We start from the raw sequence: 22,627 nt of genomic DNA on the forward strand, positions 1-22,627 counted from the left end.
TAAAACTTGTCCAAATAAATAATAAATCATCTCGGCTCAAAACAAGGTCGTCTGAGACTTCATGTAATTAATATAGAAACTTATACCCTAATGTCACATCCTATCATAGCATTGTGTTCCCATGTCCTCTAGCATGAGATTCTTCATAGTCATCCACCTATTCATCTGCTCCCACGAACACAAGGTTCGAGATCATCATAGGATCCAAACACAAATAGCACCTAGGGAGTGAGTTATCACATTCCTAACTAATGGAGAGAAACAAGACATCATGTAGGTATAAATATCATATAAACAAAATAAAACTTACTTAAACATAGCTCACGTCATTTCACCACTTTGTCGCCCAACATCACATCACAACACAACATGTCTCATTCATTTTCACAACATTCACGTACTCAAGGATCAAAACACAATATCACCAAGTCAATCAATATCGATCAATACACAAGTGTTATGCAACATATACACTAATACTCAATCCTATATGCAATGTGGTACCATGTCAATGAAAAACCTCGTCGGGCGCCTAGGAGTACATGACAAGACAAACCACACACTAGCAAGTCAAGTCACTCTCACTAGGTAAAATCATAAAGAGACCAGTTAGGGTCACACTGTTTTGCAAGAATACTCCAATCATATGGGATCAACGTAAGCTTAAAGGAGTACTCAAATTGAGTGTATTTACCCCCCAAGGCCTACACTCTGAAGAGTCTATCAGGGCCTCTTCCTCCTGATTCAAGTCCAACCCATAAAATATTTTAGCACACAGACTCTATTGATGCAAGCTCCATTGGAGCTTGTAGGCCTAGGATCTTCTTCATAAATGGATTCCTTTGCTTCTTGGAAGATAAATGGCAGTGGAATGGAGAAGGAAGAGAGAGAGGAGACGCCACTTCAAGGAGAAGATGAGTCTAGAAGAAGCTCACCACCATAGGAGGCCATGGATAAGAGCTTGGAGGAAGAAGGAGATGAATGAAGGGAGAGGGAGAGAAGAGCACGAAATTTTGTGCTCAAAAAGAGCTCTGAAATTTGAAGTTAATATTCAAATGATCCAAGTTCAAAAAAATGCACACACATGACCTCTATTTATAGCCTAAGTGTCACACAAAATTGGAGGGAAATTCAAATTTCACTTGAATTTGAAATTGAATTTGTGGAGACAAACTTTGGAGCCAAAATTTCACTAATTATGATTAGTGAATTTTAGTTATGGTTCAGCCCACTAATCCAAGATCAATTCTAAGATTCTCCACTAAGTGTACTTAGGTGTCATGAGGCACGAAAAGCATGAAGGACATGCACAAAGTGTGACTATATGATGTGGCAATGGGGTGTAATAAGCAAATGCTCACCTCCCCCTCTAAAATTTAATTGTATTAGGCTTCTACCAATTCAATTAAATTTATTTCCAACCACACACATCAAATATCCACTTAGTGCATGTGAAATTACAAAACTACCCCTAATACAAAAACTAGTCTAGGTGCCCTAAAATACAAGGGCTGAAAAATCCTATATTTCTAGGGTACCCTACCTACATTATGGAGCCCAAAATACAAGACCCAAAATTAATGAAACCTTATTCTAATATGTACAAAGATAAGTGGGCTCGTACTTAGCCCATGGGCCCGAAATCTACCATAAGGCTCATAAGAACCCTAGGGCCTTCTCTTGCATCTTTGGCCCATTCTACTTGGAGTCTTCTATCCAATGCCCTTGCGGGGTAGGATTGCATCATTCCCTCCCCCTTGAAAAGGATTTGACCTCAAATCCCGAGGTTCTTGAAACTCTGGGCCTTTTTCCTCAACACCTGTAAAAAGAACAAAAACATATGTATTAGTGGTGTTTAGTATGTTGAAGTAAGGTAAGGTCTGAAAACTCATTTCCTGGGCATCTTCCCATGAAGGAACATAGTTCCTCACCAACTCAATGAGTGGTGCTACAAGTATAGAAAAATATGGGACAAAGCTTTTGTAAAATTTTGTTAAGTCATGGAAGCCCCAAATTTTTCTTACACTTAGTGGAGCGGGCCACTCAGGAATGACTTTTATTCTCTTAGGGTTCATGGGAACCCCTTGATCACAATTTAAAAAATTAAGAAAAGTAAAGCAATAGAACATACCTTTTTCTGTATTTTCATGTTGATTATTCCTACCAAAAAGTATGACAAACCTAAGGTTTCCCATATGAGTACCTAAGTTTGTATTGAAACTAAAAATAAGAACAAACCTACCTAATGAGTCCCTATGTACACAAATCATGAAGATGTTGGGTGCACGAGTGATTTTACAAATGAGTGTTGCACCACCCAAAGCATTCATCATACCACCTATTTTAGGGATTTGGTGCCAAATAATACCTATTTTGGGCACCAACAAAGCACAAGGATTTAAGCTCTTGCGAACCAAACCCTCATCCAACAACTCCTTTACTTGAGGAATAAACTCAAGCCTAAGAGATGTGGCAATGCTAACAAGTGTCTTTTTACAAAGGAGAAAATGTGGAGGTTGTCTAAGAAGGGAAATTTCTTTAATATTTTTCTTTATTTCAAAATGTCTTTCCTTCTTAGCTAACCTCTTGGAGGAGACACTTACCTCCTTACACTCCTCCTTAACCATTAAAGGTTGTCCTTCTTCTTGGGGGTAGATCTCTTCACTAGATTCTTCCCATTTTGCTTCTTCACTTTTACTAGAGGAAGGTGAAGTAGTAGCCTCATCTTGGCTACTATAAATGTCTTGGCCCCTCATAATCATGGTTTTCTTGGTGGGGCATTGAGAAGTAATGTGTCCTCTTCCAAGACATTTAAAGCACTTCATGGAGCTAGTCTTCTCTTGCATACTAGCCTTAAGGGGTTGCTTTTCTATTGTCTTCCCCTTATCATCTTTGGGCTTAGAAGGTCTCACCCCTAAGATTCCTTGACCTTGGTCTTTCTTTGGATAAGAGTGAGAGCCATAAGATTTTGAAGTAGACTTCCTTTTAAGTTGTTGCTCTACCCTTATTTCCCAATCTAAATTAGCCTCTACATTGTCCTTCCCATGGAAGTATGGGAGTTTAATGTTAACCTCTTGAGGCTTTCTTTCATTTTCTCTCCTATGGGAGTGAGGTCTAAGATGTGACCTATGTCTTCCTTCATAATAGTCACGAAGTTCTTCACTTAGGCTCTTGCAAGAGTTATGACTACTATAGGAGGCATGTTTTTCTCTTTTCATTTCTTTCATTATTTTTCTTCTTTCTTCCTCTCTTATTTTCTCACTTTCATCTTGACTTATTTCTTCCACTCTTTTTTTTTACCTTTTTCTTTTCTATCTTGTTTTTCTTTCCACAACTTAAGGGATCTCAACTCATCTAATATCTTATACAAGGGGTCCTTAGGAGTGGAACCCTCACCATTAACACTAGATGAAGAATGAAGACTCATGTTGGTTCCTAAGTTATGGTTCTTTCTTGTTGGGGGTTTGAAAACAAAAGGTTAAAGAAACTATGGTTGAAACTAGCCAAAATAAACACTAAAAGAGGTGTGAAAGATAAGGTAAAAACTAATTGGTAAAAGGCAAGCTATCTAGGCGGTTTGACAATGGAGGGTAAAAGAAATAAGCTATGAAAGTAAGCAAGAAAAGCAAACTAGGCGGATCCTAAGAGTGTTTGGATGACCTCATTTAAGGTTCCCAACAAAGCACTCACTATCCTAAGGGAAAATTGCCTAAAATTATTACACATAAATGGAAGTAGGGTGACCTAGCGAAGGCTCCCAACTTACTTCCAATGAAAGGCCTTTTTGTTACAAAATTTGAAAGCAAAGCAAATTGCCAATTACAAAATTACAAAGAAAAAAAAAGTCCTCAATTGTGGTGGCTATTCTCTCTTTAGTGTTTCACTCAATTTGGAGTGCTTCTTAGTCCAATAGCTCTTAAGGTGGTTGGCCCCTTGCTTCTTGACTCAAATTCTTCAAGATATGGCACCAATCCTCCTTTCCAATTCCCTATATGGCAACTCACAAGCAAGGAAACAAAGAGACAAGCAATAACCAAAGACCAAAAAAAATGAAATGAAAGCTAAACCAATAGAGTTTTAACAAGACAAATTTCCAAGGATTATTCAACAATTAAAGCAATGAAAAGCACAAAAAAGCAAGCTAGGACTCAAAGAGAAATCTAGAATGGCTCTAGAGTAGAGTAGAAAAACTCTAAAAAAAAAAGACTCAAGAAACCTCTAGTTTTGGCACTTGTTTTCACAATAATTTTCAATTGAAATTTCAGAACTAGGATTGGTATAAAATAGGCACCAATTATAGAACAAATTTTGAGCCAAAACAACAAGCACATTTTCCTTTCACTTTTCCTTTTTTTTTTTTCTGGACACTGATTTTTCTGCCAACTTGTGATATTTTTCTTATTTTTTCCTTTAATCCAAATCGCTTGGTTCTTTTTTTATAATTTTTTTCCAGATGTCTAGAAAATTCAGTAAAAGTTTCAGCTCAAAAAACTTAGTGACCAATTCCCAGTAATTTATACAAGTTTGTATGTTCAAGCTGCCAGCACCAGCGATTTCAACCTAGAAATCAAGAGTAGTGTTTATGTTGCTTAAGGCTTGGATAGTTACAATTTGTGTTTGCTTATGCTCAATTATCTTGAATAACACAATTCAAGAGAGCTTAAGACTTATTTGATTCACAAATCCAGCCACAACTCAGCACCACAACTCAACTTCATCATAGGCATCATGTAGGAATCTAAGAAAACAAAAAAGAGTTCAAGAACAAGACTACTTCTAGGAATTGATGTAGAACATGTTATGAACTAAATAACATGCATGAATTAGACTCAAAATTCAAAAGATAGGCTAAGAATGACAAGAATACATGAACAAATGTATCTAGAATTCAATCAACAAAATAAAATTCAACACAAACTTAGAACATAATGTGACAATTACTATGACTAAACATGACTCTAAGACAACATGGATTAAGTGATTTACACTTAGATTTTTGTGTTTTTTTTAATCAATATTTTGGAACAAAATTTAGATCTAAAGGTTCAGCACAAGAATATTATGAATGAAAATTGATAGAACCTAAAATCAACACAAAAACAAGATTCAAGAGTAGATCTACAAAATTTGAACCATAGAAATGCAAGAACAAGTGTAGATCTAAGATTTAATCGGTTTATTTTTTTTGAATCTACTCTAAACAGCACCAAACCACAAGACAATGGAGGATATACATGGAGAATAAGATGAAGAACAAGGAATTAAAGAGAATTCACCGAACAAAAAGATAGAGGAAGCAAAAGAACATCACCTAGATGAAGATGCTCTTGATACCACATGATGCAAGCTCCATTGGAGCTTGTAGGCCTAGGATCTTCTTCATCAATGGATTCCTTTGCTTCTTGGAAGATAAATGGCAGCGTAATGGAGAAGGAAGAGAGAGAGGAGACGCCACTTCAAGGAGAAGATGAGTCTAGAAGAAGCTCACCACCATAGGAGGCCATGGATAAGAGCTTGGAGGAAGAAGGAGATGAATGAAGGGAGAGGGAGAGAAGAGCACGAAATTTTGTGCTCAAAAAAAGCTCTGAAATCTGAAGTTAATATTCAAATGATCAAAGTTCAAAAAAATGCACACACATGACCTCTATTTATAGCCTAAGTGTCACACAAAATTGGAGGGAAATTCAAATTTCACTTGAATTTGAAATTGAATTTGTGGAGCCAAACTTTGGAGCCAAAATTTCACTAATTATGATTAGTGAATTTTAGTTATGGTTCAGCCCACTAATCCAAGATCAATTCTAAGATTCTCCACTAAGTGTGCTTAGGTGTCATGAGGCATGAAAAGCATGAAGGATATGCACAAAGTGTGACTATATGATGTGGCAATGGGGTGTAGTAAGCAAATGCTCACCTCCCCCTCTAAAATTTAATTGGATTGGGCTTCTACCAATTCAATTAAATTTATTTCCAACCACACACATCAAGTATCCACTTAGTGCATATGAAATTACAAAACTACCCCTAATACAAAAACTAGTCTAGGTGCCCTAAAATACAAGGGCTGAAAAATCCTATATTTCTAGGGTACCCTACCTACATTATGGAGCCCAAAATACAAGACTCAAAATTAATGAAACCTTATTCTAATATGTACAAAGATAAGTGGGCTCGTACTTAGCCCATAGGCCCGAAATCTACCCTAAGGCTCATAAGAACCCTAGGGCCTTCTCTTGCATCTTTGGCCCATTCTACTTGGAGTCTTCTATCCAATGCCCTTGCGGGGTAGGATTGCATCATCTATCTATGAACTGTACAAAACACACGACACCTCAATTGTTATCAAAATATTTTATCTCGTCGCGCTTGTGATTATACTCGTCGGGTCCCATAGTGGTTCCCATCACAATACTCATCGCGCATTAACTCATCGCCCTTAAAGGGTCTTAGCATTAACTCGTCGCCCTTGAAAGGTCTTATAGTCGTGTGATTGTACAATTCATAGTTCACAACTCAATGCACACGACATCTCAATGCACACATATATTACGAGTTAATACATACTCAATTTATCACATATATTTAGTCTCAATCACGATGGTATAATTACAAAGTATCATGTTATCACACCCCATGAATCATATACACTTTACCTATGAACTATGCAATACACACAACTACTCAATTGTTTTCAAAATAATTTTAACTCATCGGGTTCCCACAGTGGACCCCATCAAAATACTCGCCGCCCTTAAAGGGTCTTACAATTGTGTGATTGCACAATTCATAGCTCACATGTATTTCACCATTCATCACAGGTTCAATTTATCGCATATTCACAATTTGAATCACCATTTCATAAATCTCAATATAAAAATTTATACAAAAGGTTTATCATAACATGGGGAGTAAAACCCCTCAAATAATTTCACACAATTATATCAAAATCATAGGTCAAAATATAAAAACATCAAGAGCACTCAAGTTTATCAATCAATTCTCATCAGAACATCAATTGGTACGTAAAACATAACAGTATTGTATTTATAATCGTAAAGGAAAAATTATAATTCAATAAACATCCCAAAATAAACCCTAATTTAATCCTCTAAGGATCCCTACACATGTTCATTCTAACACCCAATTGCGATAAATTCATCCCTTACCTCTAAGCGGGCTCACATATGTTCCAACAGCGATAGCGGCATCTCTAAAAATTTCTTGAGATTCCTCAAGTTTTTCCTCTAATTGCTTTAAGAGGATTCTCAAACGTTAGAGAGAAGGAGAAGGGATTAAAGCCTCCATTTGTATTGTCTTCATGCGATTCCATTTTCTCTCTCCATGAATATTATCTCGCAAATCCCAACGGTGAAGGTGTGCAGAATTGAGCGCAAACCACATATCAAAATTTCACAACAATTTAACGATTAACGATTCTAGGATCGTAGTTTTACTGAGACAATTTTGAATTTCTGCGGGAAAAGAAAAAGCTACGATGCAAAGGATATTTCTCTCAGCTTCGACATGTTTTCGTAATTCTTAATGGTGAGAAAGTTTGGAAATGAGTTTCAAACCTAGTGCTTAAATTTCACTGCGATCCAATAGTGAATGAGTCCGAGATCGTCATTTTTTATGGGATAGGTTTGGTGGTATGCGGGAAAAGAGAGGGTTTTGGGAGGAAGAGAAGGGAAAACGAAATTGAGAGGAAGAGCCTGAGAAGTTATCATCAGTCTGAAAAATGACCTAACATTTCTCTATTTATAGCTAGGCTACTCACAACCTATTATTTACTCTAGTTATTTATTTTTATTATTTTATAAAAACAAACTCTATTTTATTCCCTATCAAATGAATAAATAAAATATCCTTTTTATTTTCTCTCAAATCATTATTTTAATTAATAAAGTTATTTCTCCTTATTTATTTAATTATAAAAACCTCATCATTTTTTCTAAAACTCTATTTATTTACAAATAACAATCCTTTTTAAATTAGTTTATGAAAAATGAGATGTTACAACCTTTATGAGCACCATTCTAAGTACCTCAAAATGAAAGACATCTCTTCTTCTCAAAGTAATAAACACTGAAACACTTTTAAGCAAAATGTTAGTCATCACTTAATTCCATCATCCTTTAAATTTGAATTATGAATGGCTTGTCATAATTTAAACCAGGAATGTGGATTCAACACTTAGGTACCCATATCTTTTTGGGTCCTATCTTGTTAGTTCTAAATGCAATGAGTTTCCCTTCATGGGTAAATCCCAGCATTTTGAAGTCATGTAACCAACCTTGCCACAAAAGTAACAAACAATTGTTTCCTCATCCTGCCTATATACATACCAGATTTGTCTTTATCTACAATACATCAATATCAAATCAAGAACTTTTGTCCCTCCAACAAATTTGGGCAATGTTATCTTTAGAGAGTCAATTTTCTCATGAAGTTTTACCACATCCTGAGGTTAACCTTCTAAAACCTCGTTCTTCAATTTCAAGTTCATAGAAGCAAATAACATAAGAAGGGGGGTTGAATTGTGTTTTTAAAATTTTTTCTAAGATTGAAAACACATTTATCGTCTAATGCAGATAAACCTAAAATAACTTAGAAAGGTTTTGATTCAAACTTTATCAAATGATGAGAAAAAAAAATTGCAAAAAAAAAGGACATAAGATCTAAAAACAAATGAAAACCCTTTGTCTGTTCAAGAAATATAAAGAAGCACACAAAGAATTATACTGGTTCATTTCAAACCTAAGACTACATTTAGTTCTAAGCAACCACCAAATTTTCACTAACTTATCAAAATTACAAGTATTGTTCACTGCCACTTCTGGTTCTTACACTTGCAAGCTCTACCCCGAAGCTTGACTTAAAACCCAATATTTTTTGTCTTACCAAACTTCTACTAGCTCTAAACAAATCAACAAGATTTGTTGGAAGATTGCACACTAACTTAATATGTGATCCTCTTATAGACAAATATATCACTAAACAATTTTAGTCTTTTCTCTCAAGGTATACAAAGTGTTTTGAGAGCTTAGCATCTCTACAAAAAAATTTATAGATAGCTTTACAAGAAAAAATGAAAGAATAAGGTCACATAGATTATCTGTGTCTATTTTCTTCAAATTCTATAGTTTGAAGTCTTGAGCCTATTGGAGCATTTAATGCTTGCTTTAAATGCGCATCTCATCTTCATGCAAAGTCCATGCTAATAGGCTAGTGTGTCTTGTACTCCAACAGAAAAGTCACTTCTTTCATCAAATAAGATCTACAACAACAGAGTGTGTCTTTTGATGAGGATTAGTGTCTTTTAGACTGTAGACTCCATTTATTCTTTATAGGACATTGACAGATCCTGTGAGAATGTTTTCTGCATGAAAGAATCTGAGACACAAAGTATTAAATGAATTTCTTAAATGTTTTGGATACATCGTCTGAAAATACAAACGCACAAATACAAATCATGATCTAATAGCATATTAGACACAACTTCTACTATTTGTATTTATTTGCATCTAATCAAAATAATTAGGAGTCTTGGTTCATCTTTAAGACATAAATGTCTTTTTACTTAACAAAGTCATCATAATCTTTGTGTGCTTGTGAGCACTCTCTCCATATATCATACCATTCTTCCTTTTGATGGTCATGAAGTTCATTATGCTTTTTTAGATCTTTTTGCAAAGCTTTCAGTTTGTTTTTCAACTCCTGAAAGTTTTCCAAAAGCTCAAGACAAAGCATGGTCTATTTTATCTTAAGAATTTCACAAGCATCACAAACTTGATTGGACTCGTCCATATAAATTACTGCTTTATCATGAAAGGCCTTTTCAAGTTTTTTATGATCTTTGGAAAGTTTTTTGAAATTTTTTTATAATTTTTGTAAGCTTTTGAAAAAATGAATGATTTTAAAAGGAATTCATGATAGACTTGTTTCAGGATTATCAAAATCTACCTCATCATCTTGGCACTACTACAAAAACAAGAATTAACATCGTCAAATCTACATCGGTTATTAAAAAGGTGATGTAGTAAATTTCGCAATGGCATTTTTGAAATTTATACAAACTTTTTGACATGTTAACCATGGTTATTGTGAAACCAGCCTCGATAAGCACGTTACAAAGGCGGTGAGAAAAACCTCCTTTGTTTGGTTTGTAAGCAGACCACGATGGTTTTCTATAGCACGTCTTTGTATAGACTGACTTTTCATTTTTTTCTCTCTCTTTGTATAGACACGTCTTTACACACTCGCCCTTCATTTTCTCTCTCTCTCTTATCTTATCTTCTCCACTGACCCTTCATTTTCCCTCTCTCATTGTTGCCTTGTGTATGTCTTTGTCGCTTTCTCTCTCTGGCAGAGAACGTCTGTGTATGCCTTGCTCTGCCTCAACCTAAAATGTCTTGTTACTTTCTTTAATAGCAGCAACTGCTGGCGTATTCCGTGCTCTTTCGGCTCCGTGTCATTGCCGTCCTCGCTTCGATCCTTTCGTGGACTGCCCCTGCGAACGCCGCGTTGCGAGCTCCGCAGTTTCGTTTGCTTCTCCTGCTGGTGGTGGAAATGGCGACGCTGGAACCGGCGACGGTGGCAGTTCTGGCAGTGAGTCTGGAGATGCTAATCTCAAACTGGTAGGAGACGTGGCTCAAGAGCTTTTTGGACTTTCACCTGATGTTATCATTCTCGATGTTTCGGTGTAAACTCTTCTTCACTCTGAGTAGATTTTTTTTGTTATTATTTTTATTTTTAGTAAAATAATAATTTAGTTTTGTTTATGTGTGTGATAGGGAATGATATGTGGGGGATGTGCTACACTAACCTGATATTGGAAACAATAATGAAGTGGCATGGGTGGTTTTTCACTCACGCATGCGAAACATTTTTGTGTAATTATTATTTGTTCTCATCCCCTCTCACTATTTACTTCTCAGTCCAAGTTCCTCACTCCTTTCTCGCTACCACGCTAATTTCTTTCTTCTATTCCATTTCCATGCCTTGATTAAACGTACTAATCCTTGCTTATTATTAATAAGTTTCTTCGAGATATTTTCAGTTTCACCAATTGTATTAACTATTTTTGCTATTATTCTCATTGTAACTTTAGTTTTGAAGCTTGGTTGATTCAATTGATCGATTTGCAATAAGAGGAATCTGGTTTGAGACATGCTTTGGATGGTCCTGATAGCATGGGATTCGGTTCTCTTATTCCCACAGAGAATGAGAGGTCCCTCATGGAACGTGTATGACATGAAGTAAAGCAAGAACTGAAACAGGTAAGGGATTAAATGTTAATAGCTTTTAAAAGTCTGTGTTCGAGTCCCATCATTTTGAATCTCTTCCCTCGTGATTGACCTCAATGTCTTTTTTAAAAAAAAAATATTATGTAGGGTTATAAAGAGAAAATTGTCGACATAAGAGAGGAAATTTTACGCAAGAGATGAGTTGGGAAACTTCCTAGTGACACGACCTCTGTCCTTAAAGCTTGGTGGCTTTACTATATATATTTTTTCTTTTAGTAAACCCTGTTCAAACATATTTGAATGAATTTAAATTGTGATTTTGGATGTTGGTGTGTTTGGGTGGCCTTGGTCAGAAGATGTTTTATTAAGTGTTTATGTAATGCAAGGTTGGTCAGTTTGGTTTTGCACTAATGTATGATTACTTTGTGGAATATGCTTAAAGTTGAAGATTTTTTAAAAATCTCTGTTTTTTTCTTGTATATGTGTAATCAGGAGAGCCCAAGAGGGGTCTTGTATTGTAAGTAACTGGCCATGCTAAGTTTTTTAATAAATTGTGTTAAACACTTGTTGCAGTAATCAAGAGTTAGATCATTCATTTCAATATTCTTAGATTTTGTTTGCTGTTTACCAAATCTGTTATGTGGGTAATGAATTTTAATCTACTATTGCTTATTGTTGGTGGCCATTTCTTCTAAAATTTAAGATTGATAATTTTTACACTTGCTGCCTGTTTTAGGTGGCTACGAAGACTGAGTCAAATAAAGTTGCAGGGAATGCCATTTTATATGAATGTGTTCAAACAATAATGAGCATTGAAGATAATGGTGGCTTACGTGTACTTGCCATTAATATCCTGGGAGGATTCTTGCCAAACCGTGACAACAATATCAGGTTTATTTCTGCTCATTGCTTCTCTTTCATAAGTAACTGAAAGTTTTGATTAAGACCTACTAACACCAGCACATTGAGTGTTCACATTGCAAAGTTCCTTACTTTATAAGTTTTCATTTTAAAGGCATGTTCTTGCTTCAACAATTTATAAAATGCATGTACAACAGTTCAGCTACATGAAACACATTTGTTTTGAAATAATTTTGTACATAAGTTCTGCATATCTTATTTAAAATTTTATTGGGAATGAATAAGTGATAGATATAAAAATTCATATTGCTAAGTCCTTGTTTCACAATTGTAATTTTTAGCAAATATATTAATTTATGTTTAATAATTGCGTAATTTCTGAAGATGTTTTATTTTCTGTTTTCGGTTTAGGGAATGTTTCCGTAACCCGTGGCACCCAGGTAGCTAGCTAGTTTCAAGCTCCCTTATATATATATATATATATATATATATAACATTATTTGTATGTTAATTTGGAACTTGGAAGAGGGTAAACAGCATCAAGAGGAAAGAAAAGTACAGATAATTATATATATATTTTTTCATTGGTTGAAGAGAAAATAAAAATTCAAACTTTTTTTTTGTTTGTTTTCCTCATTTCAAATTTTAAATCTTTATTTTCTTCATTATTTTTTCTCCATCATTCTAAACACAACATATATATTTGGATAAAAAGAAAAATAGAAAATATATATGAAAAACTATGCATTTCTATTATTTAATTAATTAAATAAAAAAATTGAACTTAATTTTTTTATTTTCCTTTCCCTACAAATTTTAAAAGTCTTTACTCCCATGGAAGATATTGATAGTAGTACTCAACACTCCACAAGGATATATAGTGTCCTATTAGGTATTGACTAAACATATAGTTGGGGCATGCCTATAGCTTGATTTATATGCTCTGTCAATGTAAAAAATTTACACTATCAATTTTGTTACCAGTTCAATTTTGAGTACTGTTACCAGTTTAATTTTGTTATCTGAGCTGGGTGCTAAGTTTTGGACATCATTTCAATTGGCTCTATACTTGTTGAAAATATTGCTATACTTGTATTATGTTTGTTTGAGCTTGTATAGTTGTTCCTTTCTTCGGTAGCCTTGTATCAAGTGAATCTTAACCTTGCATACTTTATGCAGGTGGAGTTCTAAATCTGGCCATGGTTGAGAGTGTGGACAATCAGAAGGTAGACATATAGAATCATTGTTACTTGTGAATAACTTGTTAAAATTTCAAATTGTAATTTCGTTACAGCTAATTTTCTAACGAATACCATTAGCTATTTGACAAACCTTAAAGTGTTCTTGTACCTCTGGAACTGCAGGTAGCAAATCATCTTGACCATATGGTATCAACCCTTGGAAGAAATCCTCTGAAGGTTTTGGTGCAAGTAAATACGAGTGGAGAAGAATGTAAGTTCAGCTTAAAATTATAATGAGTTACTCTAACTCCTTATTATATTTTTTTGGATCTTATGAGGTTTCCTCACTCCCTTTGGGTGTGAGGCAAATTCTTGCTTGAGGCATTAGAAATCCTTCTTGTGTACATTGTAACTTGAAAATTTGTGTTCCTGACTTGTCTTCATGTACTGAGACTTCTTAATTTGACATCAGGGAATTGTTATTCGTATTTAGTTCTTTAATGCTTTGCATGGAATTCCATCAATTAGAATATATATTTCCCCCTTTACCCCAGGGTTATTGTACTGCATTCAAACTTCTATTTATTCATTTTAGATAATGACATAGTAATGTTACTTAATTAGTCACTGATTGCAGCTATTGTATTGAAAATATTTTATTAAATTTCGTTATATTTGTATTGTATTACATATAGCCTCTTGTATTTATTCATTATATTTGTATTGTATTACATATAAGCAACGTAGCTTCTTGTACTTATTTATTAACTAATTTGATAGCTGAAATTTGACCTGGGTTTATAAATTTCGTGAAAATAATAAAAATAAGTCTCATTCTACATCGGTTGACTGATAACCGATGTAGAAACAATATCATTCCTCCCCATTCTACATCGGTTGACTGATAATCGATATAGAAACATTACCCATTCTACATCGGTTTCACCCTCAGAATCGATGTAGAAAACTCACATTCTACATCGGTTGTACCTACACAACCGATGTAGAACAATTCCCATTCTAAGACAGGTCTAACACCATGCCCGTCTTCATACCAATGTCCTTCAAAGACGGTCCTTCAACCGATGTTGTTATTCAACAACACTAGGATACTACCACGCGTCATAACCGATGTAGAAAGACCATAAAAACTGATGTAGAAGGCCTTTTTTTTAGTAGTGTGGTCAGATTTAGATTCTTCAATATTTAATGCTAATTTATTTGAATAAAGTAATTTAAATTATTGATTGATATCAATTCAATTTATTTCAAATATTATTAATTATTAATGAGAAAATTCAATCACTGGATATAAAAATGTCTTCAACCTAAATCAATATTAATTCAACGCCAATCAATATATCACCCCTGGTCAATGTCAATCAATACTTAATGTGAACTTAATACAGATTTACGTGAAATTGGTAAAGATTCTAATTTTGGTATTAAAAAAATCATTATAGTCATTTTAATAGTTGATAAAGAATTTTTGCATCATTTTAAGTATAAAAAAACATATAAAATATCACCAGAGTAAAAGAGAGATTCTACCTACACAGAATATATATATATATATATATATATATATATATATATATATATATATATATATATATAAAGATTTTGTTTTATAGGGAGACGTGATAGTCACATATTTTATTTCTTCTTTTATTAAATGCAATTAATTCTTATTAAATACAATTAATTGTTATTAAATGCATTAAAATATATATATATATATATATATATATATATATATATATATATATATATATATATGTTTGATTTTTAAGGGGTGATATGAGGTGATATTTATTCTTTTATTAAATACAATACTTTCTTATTAAATGTATGAATGTAATCAATTCTTATTAAATGAATTAATCTATATTCCTAGTCAATTTTATTAGTATACAATTATCAATTTCACAAAAAAAATACTAATTTTAATTTATAGAAATATAACCATGGATTTTTTTATAATTATGGAATTTTTTAATTAATTATTATTACTATCATAATTTAATAATATTTATGATAAATATGTATTATATATAATACTAATCCCATATGAAGAGGTTTATAATGTAAGATTATATTATTTTTTATAATTTTTAATATAACTATATATATTTAAAGTTTACTTGATAACTTTTTTTTTACAGTTTAAACATTTTTAGATGACGCATAAAACTTAAAAAGGTAAATTAAATAAAAAATTATATTGTAATTAAATAATTTATTTTTATTTTTATTATCTCAAATAAAGTGTCAATAACTCTTCTTTAAAAATATTGTTTTATTATATTAAATAAAAAAATTTCTAATTTGATAATTTTTCTTCTGAAAATATATTTTTAAAATCTTAACAACTTCTAATTAATATGTTATTTTAAAAAATTAAATAAAAATTGATTTGAATCATTTTGTAAATGATTGGTTATGTTATTAATATTTAAATGAAATAAAAAATTAATTAAACTACTTCATAACTATAATATATTCAAATTCTATTAATTTTATCACTATTTCTAACAAATTGATCTTATTACTTATAATATTTTCATAAATATGATAGATTTTACATATTTAATTAATTTTAAAATTTATTAAAAAAACAAGGTTTTATCACGTGGACAAATATTACTTTTATAAGATAACGTAAAAAGAAAACATACAAGACAATACTAAACGAAAGTAAACCCTACCTAAGACAACATCACCCATAGCAACAATCTCATGGAGCATGTGTGTATATACAAATATATTTAAATATTTATAGACATATTTATTAACATATATTTATTAAAATTTAAACTAAATAATTAATAATATATTAAATTTAAAAATAATATAAAAATTATTCTTTTATAAAATGTAAATTTAATGTCTGTTTAATACGCAAAACACTAAGCTAATAATAATAATTACTCTGCATTCTTGATTGATTTTACGATTCTCACCAATTATCTCTTATTATTAGATCGAAGAAGTTCGGCAAAGAAATTTTCTCGCTTCTTTTGCATGAAATCCCGCCCAAATATTTACATAATTTATGCATTAATATTTGTCCTTGATTGACGGAATTGATTAATAATGAAATACCATTCTTTTCTTTTTAGGTACAATAAATTAAAGTATATTAATGATTAGAACGCTAAGGTTATTTATTATTCTTAATTTTAAACTCTATATAAATAAGCTGGATTGGTTGACCAGATTAAATATGTTATATCTAATACTATATGTTATATAATTCTATTAATCCTTAAAAAAACTCTATTAATACTAAATATTAGAATATTAAGCGAATAAGTTTTATAAAGAAATTTTCCTGCTTCTTTTGCACATGCAATCCCGTCTAAATATTCACATAATTTATGCATTAATAATTGTCCATGACGAAATTAATTAGCGAACAATAATGAAATAACAGTCTTTTTCTTTCTAGGTACAATAAATTAAAGTATATTAATGATTAGAACGTTCATTTTATTTTTATTTATTATTCTTAATTTTAAACTCTATATAAATAAGTTGAATTGATCGACCAAATTAAATATGTTGTATCTAATACTATATGTTATATAATTCTATTAATCTTTTTTTTTTTTGACAAATTCTACTAATCCTTTAAAAAAACTCTATTAATACTAAATACTAGAACATTCAATTTATTTTTCTTAATTTAAAATTTTAGCATTTAATATTCTATCTCTTATCTCTTATTATTAAAGCGAAGAAGAACTTATTTGATTTAACAATAAGAGATTAATGATGCAATTAGCATGTGTTTTTATATAATATCAATTAGGCATAATCAATATAGATCGCTTTAATAATAAAATCAATATTTTATGTGATTTAAGTAAAGTTTTTAGCAGGATTAAAAAAGGACAATTTTCTCTGTAGAACTTATTAGCTTTAATAATAAGAAATAAGAGATAAGAGTGTGCCCGAGCAAAAGTCTGTTAATAAGAAACAAAACCTTTTGCTGTATATCTCCATTGATTATTTTCACATAATCCTTTCATTCATTAATACGACGAAATATGAATCCACCATCATTAAATATGGTTAAAGTTTCACTCTCACCTCATCGTAAGAGTTTAGGAGACTTTCTGTTTGGGACACAATTACGTTAGCCAAAAAAGTTTAGTTCTATCCGCGCTGAAGTCTGCTATTTTGACCTGTCTCCTATGATTCTTCAATTGTCCTAATACAGGTAACGTTACTTAATCAAAGGTCAAACCTAAAAATGTATCGAATCATTTAAGAAAGAAACACACACATATATAGGAACTACTAGTAAAGTCCAATACAGTCGGTAGATAGCAGGGTTCTTTAGGCATGTTGGTTTGATTTATAACTATGTGTAAAGAGAAAACTTTGTTGAAAAGAAAAAATTTCATTTCGATGATTTTTACATCTAGAAAGAAATTAATCTCCTACTATCAGTAATGTAACTGTAAGCCAAAAAAATAAGGGGAACCTATCAGTTACGTCATGTCATACAAAATACATATTAATTGCTATATGAATAACGTAATAATTAACCCATATTCGTACCAATGCCTTGGTTTGAACATTAAGTTAACAATGATTAATCAAAATATGTTGTAACACGACCGTAAAAAATTCATGTTATGCACTAGCCTCTTGGACTTTGTCAATGCACTACAAAATGTTATAAAAATGTCAGCAGATAAGGGTAACACATACACATTGCTAATGTTCAACACTGCAGTTAGCCTGTTTTCCATAGTCTTGCTTTGCATAACAGCAGCTCAAGGGAGGAAAACACTTCACCTTAACAATGAATGGCTAACATCCTTTCCAGATATTAATGATATTGATGGTATCTGCAAAACACTGGTAGAGACACAAGGTTACTCATGTGAAGAACATCAGGTACATACATTACTCCTTTTATTGATATATATGAGACTCAATTATTTTTTTTATCCGAAGGAATTGAACACAATATCATAGAGTTTATAATACTCACATATCCTACTCAACCAACTGATATATACTCCCTTGATATAAGATTTAATTATTCAACTTGTCAAGATTAAAGAAAGTAGATAATTTGGTTGATAATAATAAATTTATCTTAAATTTATAACTTTTTTAAAAATTATTATTGTCATTAATATTTCTCTCTTATAATGTTTTGTCAATACATTCTCTTTTTTCTTTTAATAAGGATATTTTTAATCAAAAAATAATTAATGCAAGAAAAGTTATAAATTGAGTCCTATAAAAAGGAACCATCATCATTTTAAACTTGGGTCTTTTAAATAGGAATGGAGGGAGTATTATTCTTTTCCATGACTTGCATCCACTTGCCATTGATTATGCAATTTTTAGCAAATTATTGTTTTTGTTGGAGTCAGGTTACCACAGAGGATGGCTACATCCTGAGCTTGCAGAGGATGCCAGCTGGGCGGTCCGGTGAGAAAGCTGACAAGCCGCCCGTGCTATTACAACATGGTATCTTTAGTGTAAGTTGTGTAAATGGAAAGACAGATACATAAGAAAAGAAAACATGTTTCTCTCCTGTGTGATTTTAGAAAATGTAAAGGCACAAGTGTGAATAATTAACTTGTGTTGTATGGTTTCAGGATGCTTCAACATGGCTGGTAAATTCTCCAGATGAATCATTGGGATTTATCTTAGCAGACAACGAGTATGATGTGTGGCTTGCCAATGTTCGTGGGACAAAATACAGCAGCGGGCACACATCGCTTATTCCTAATGACACGGTTCTTTTCCTTATGAGATACATGCATTTCAGTTTTCAGACTTCGATTTGAGTGAACAAGTTGATATATAGCTCTACTCTAATGGATAATGGTTTTATTCATAATTTATATGTAGGCTTATTGGGATTGGTCATGGGATGAGTTGGCTAGTAATGATCTTCCTGCTTTTGTCCAATATGTGTACAACTATACTGGTCAGAGAATACACCATGCAAGTCATTCCTTGGTGAGTTCTTAATTAGTTAATTTCATTATGTTTGTGTTTTTAGATTCTCTTATGTCATTTTAAATATGTTTTTAGTTCCAATAATATTTTTTAATATTATAGTTTTAGTTCTTACACTGTAAAGGTTTGGTTGAGTGCCTATAGTTTCAAAGCCACAAAGAATTAGTTCTTTGGTATAGGGACCAAGACCAAAATGAACACAGGAAGGCTAAGACCAAATCCTAGTGATTTTGAAATTATAGGGACTCAAAATTAAAACTCCTAAAGTATGAGGATTAAAACCAGAATTGAGAAAAACTAAAGCGACTAAAAATGTGGTTAAACCTTTTAGATTTCTGGTGCGTGTATTTAACAGTAATCTGACATTTCAGGGAACTTTAATGGCTTTAGCTGCTTTCTCTCAAGGGCAAGTGCTGAGCATGTTGAGATCAGCTTCATTACTTTGCCCAATTGCTTATATGAATCAGATTCCATCAATACCAACAAAACTTGCTGCAGACACATTTATAGCTAATGTAAGAGAGAGAAGATAATGTAGCTGAGCATTAAAATATCTATTGAATACAATTTGAATTGATGAAAATATTTTCCTTTTGTTTAATATAGCAGGACTTGTACTGGTTAGGAATCCGTGAATTCAATCCAAACGGGTAACAGAAAAACTTTAACCTTTGAAATTTATTATCTCTTCTGCAATGTGTTAAGAGTATCAATTTTTCCTAATGAGCAGGGGTGGTGCTGCATCAAAATTTGTGGAATACATCTGCAATAAACTAAAATTGAACTGCTCAAACCTAGTGTCACTTGTCACAGGTGCTATAAATGCTACTGGCATGACCAGGAATTAAAGTTTTCACTCCATGTATACACTATACTGGTTCATGCAGATATTGACATTATTTTGGTACTGCTTACCCTCAAACTTTAGGTCCAAACTGCTGCCTAAATTCATCCAGCACAGATAGCTCTATTGAGCCAACAGCAACTAAGAATTTGATCCATCTATCTCAAAGTAAGTCTACTAGTAGGAAACATTTTTGCTGTGTGTGACCAAATGTCATTTGATTTTGAAACATTAGTTTTATGCATTTCTGATTTGGTACATAACTCTTTGTTGATATTTCTTCCTGTGGATTTTGAGTAGTGATCAGAACAGGAAAAATAGCAAAGTATGATTATTGTGGCCAAGGACAAAATATGCAGCACTATGGACAACCAGTTCCTCCTCTTTATGACATGACGGCAATTCCAAATGAATTCCCTCTTTTTCTCAGCTATGGAGGGCAAGACTATCTATCTGATGTAAAGGATGTGCAGGTTTTGATCAATGACCTCAAAGATCATGATAGGAACAAGCTCGTGGTACTGTTCAAGGAAGATTATGCTCACCTTGATTTTGTTAGGGCTGTCAATGCTAAACAAATGATTTATGATCCTATGATATCTTTCTTTAATGTTAATTGATTTTACAATGAAGCTATTATAAATTGTACTTCAGATATTGTAAATATTTTTGTTCATCAAGTTGGCTCAATAGAATATTTTACATATTTCAAGACACTAATACATTCCTCTCCCTCTCTGTTAAGTGAAACAAGGACGAAGTTTCTAATGCATGCACGCAGGTGTGGTGGTGTTCTAGTATAGTTAGTATATATGAAGACTAGAAAAAGTAAATAATGACTTTGAGGAGTTTTATCCATTCCACCATTAAGGATAATCAATATTTGAGCCTTTCCCATCCCATTTTAAGAAAATGGAAAATACCGTACCCTTTGATTTGTGAAGAAAAAATACTCCTCCAAAAAAATATTTCCTTGCATCCTTTATGGGAAAAGCAAATAACTACGTCATATAAAAATGACAAATATTAATAAGTATCTTGGTAAAATTATTGGTTAAAAAACTAAAAGAATAAAATTGTTTTCTTCATTTTCCCCTTTTCATTGTGAACCAAATAAGTGTTTAATGTTCCTCCTTTGAAAATTCATCATCTTACCTCTCCTCACATTCCTTCTATTAAGGGAAAAAAAGTTTAACTAATAGAATTCTATTGTATCTTAATAAGCATCTTTACCAAGGCCATTTTTTTTTATCTCAATTCAATAGAACAGAAATAAAGTCTTTTAAAGTATATTATGTGATCATTAAATGTACATAAGAATATATGATAAAAATAAGTTCGATAAGTCTCGAAACATAATAGAGGTTATATATTTTCATTAATCTTTTATATATCAATAAGATTAAAATTCTCAATATAGAATTCCCTAGTATTGAAATACTCTAATAATAGTTACATCGAACTTCTATAAGATAATATACTCTTCAAACTGAATTTTAATCACCCAAAAAGAAAATTAAACATAGCGTAAGTTTGTTTATTATTAACACCTTGGATTCTCTGGAATTTTGTTTGTCTCCTTGGCCATATACGTTTTCCTTCATCAGTTGGATATCTTTGATCTATAATGGAAATTGTATCTTTTACAAGGTTTTAGACCCATTCTTCATTCAAGACTGAACCGCGCAAGATCCAATTCATTTTCCATCCAATGAGGTGGAAATAGGTTAGGTCAGTCCAGGTTTTGAAAGGCCTGAGCTTAGTCTACGATGAATCTTTGAGGCTTGAGTCTGACCTATAGCCTATCAAAGACTTTTATTTTGATTCGACCTGACCTTTTTAAAAGTCTGGACTGGCCTGATAGCCTTTTTAAAAGTCTTCTTCATAATAAATATTTAATATTTCATGGAGTAGGAACGTAATAGAAAAGTTAAAAAAAAAATCAATCAAAATAATGAGGAAATAAAATGGCACATGACTCACACCTAAATTGTAATTAAAGTCCTTGATTATAGGAATAGAAGTTATGGAGCAGTAATGTGTAATCAAAGTCTGATAGTTTCAACAAAAATTAATTGTATCCAAAAAATAATATTATATATTTGTATCCAAAAAATAATACAGATAGGAAGTAAGAATGCACTATGATAAATGAAAGCGAAATATAAACTGTAAAACAGATATCAAGGGCACACCGAAACGGCTTACAAACCCAGGTTTTTGAAAACAAAGAAACCGAAGCGGCGGCAGAGCCGCACAGGATCGGTGAGGGGAGAAGGGAGATATGAAAAACAGAACTTGAAATTTATTGAAACCAAAAGAAAAGTTTACAAAGAGTTTTTCCCTAAGCAGAGCTTCTCTCTCTAAAAACCTGATTCTGAGACTATCTAAAAGGGTAATCTATATCATTTCATATTCTCTAATATCTTTGCCAAAGATATATATATATATATATATATATATATAGGCCGGCCTATCAGGCTTATAAGGCTTTTTAATAA

General features: G+C 32.3%; 2 protein-coding genes and 1 pseudogene across 2 annotated transcripts; all 3 read left to right on the forward strand.

Moving 5' to 3' along the window:
• Positions 1 to 8,241: 8,241 nt before the first annotated feature.
• On the forward strand, positions 8,242 to 10,829 carry LOC102668849 (copper-transporting ATPase PAA1, chloroplastic-like; annotated as a pseudogene).
• A 1,158-nt stretch (positions 10,830 to 11,987) lies between these two features.
• Positions 11,988 to 13,802, forward strand: LOC121174380 (pyridoxal phosphate homeostasis protein-like). The gene is made up of 3 exons (XM_041013609.1): positions 11,988 to 12,137; positions 13,287 to 13,333; positions 13,472 to 13,802. Exons 1-3 carry the CDS (start codon positions 12,068 to 12,070, stop codon positions 13,580 to 13,582), a joined length of 228 nt encoding a protein of 75 aa, XP_040869543.1. The 5' UTR covers positions 11,988 to 12,067; the 3' UTR covers positions 13,583 to 13,802.
• Positions 13,803 to 18,620: 4,818 nt separating this feature from the next.
• LOC100793776 (triacylglycerol lipase 2) lies at positions 18,621 to 20,833 on the forward strand. Its single transcript, XM_041013583.1, has 8 exons — positions 18,621 to 18,795; positions 18,916 to 19,056; positions 19,172 to 19,282; positions 19,654 to 19,797; positions 19,892 to 19,932; positions 20,010 to 20,095; positions 20,211 to 20,294; positions 20,427 to 20,833. Exons 1-8 carry the CDS (start codon positions 18,622 to 18,624, stop codon positions 20,744 to 20,746), a joined length of 1,101 nt encoding a protein of 366 aa, XP_040869517.1. The 5' UTR covers position 18,621; the 3' UTR covers positions 20,747 to 20,833.
• Positions 20,834 to 22,627: the final 1,794 nt, after the last annotated feature.

The sequence above is a fragment of the Glycine max genome, chromosome 20, assembly GCF_000004515.6.
Source record: "Glycine max cultivar Williams 82 chromosome 20, Glycine_max_v4.0, whole genome shotgun sequence".
Taxonomy (NCBI): Eukaryota; Viridiplantae; Streptophyta; class Magnoliopsida; order Fabales; family Fabaceae; genus Glycine; species Glycine max.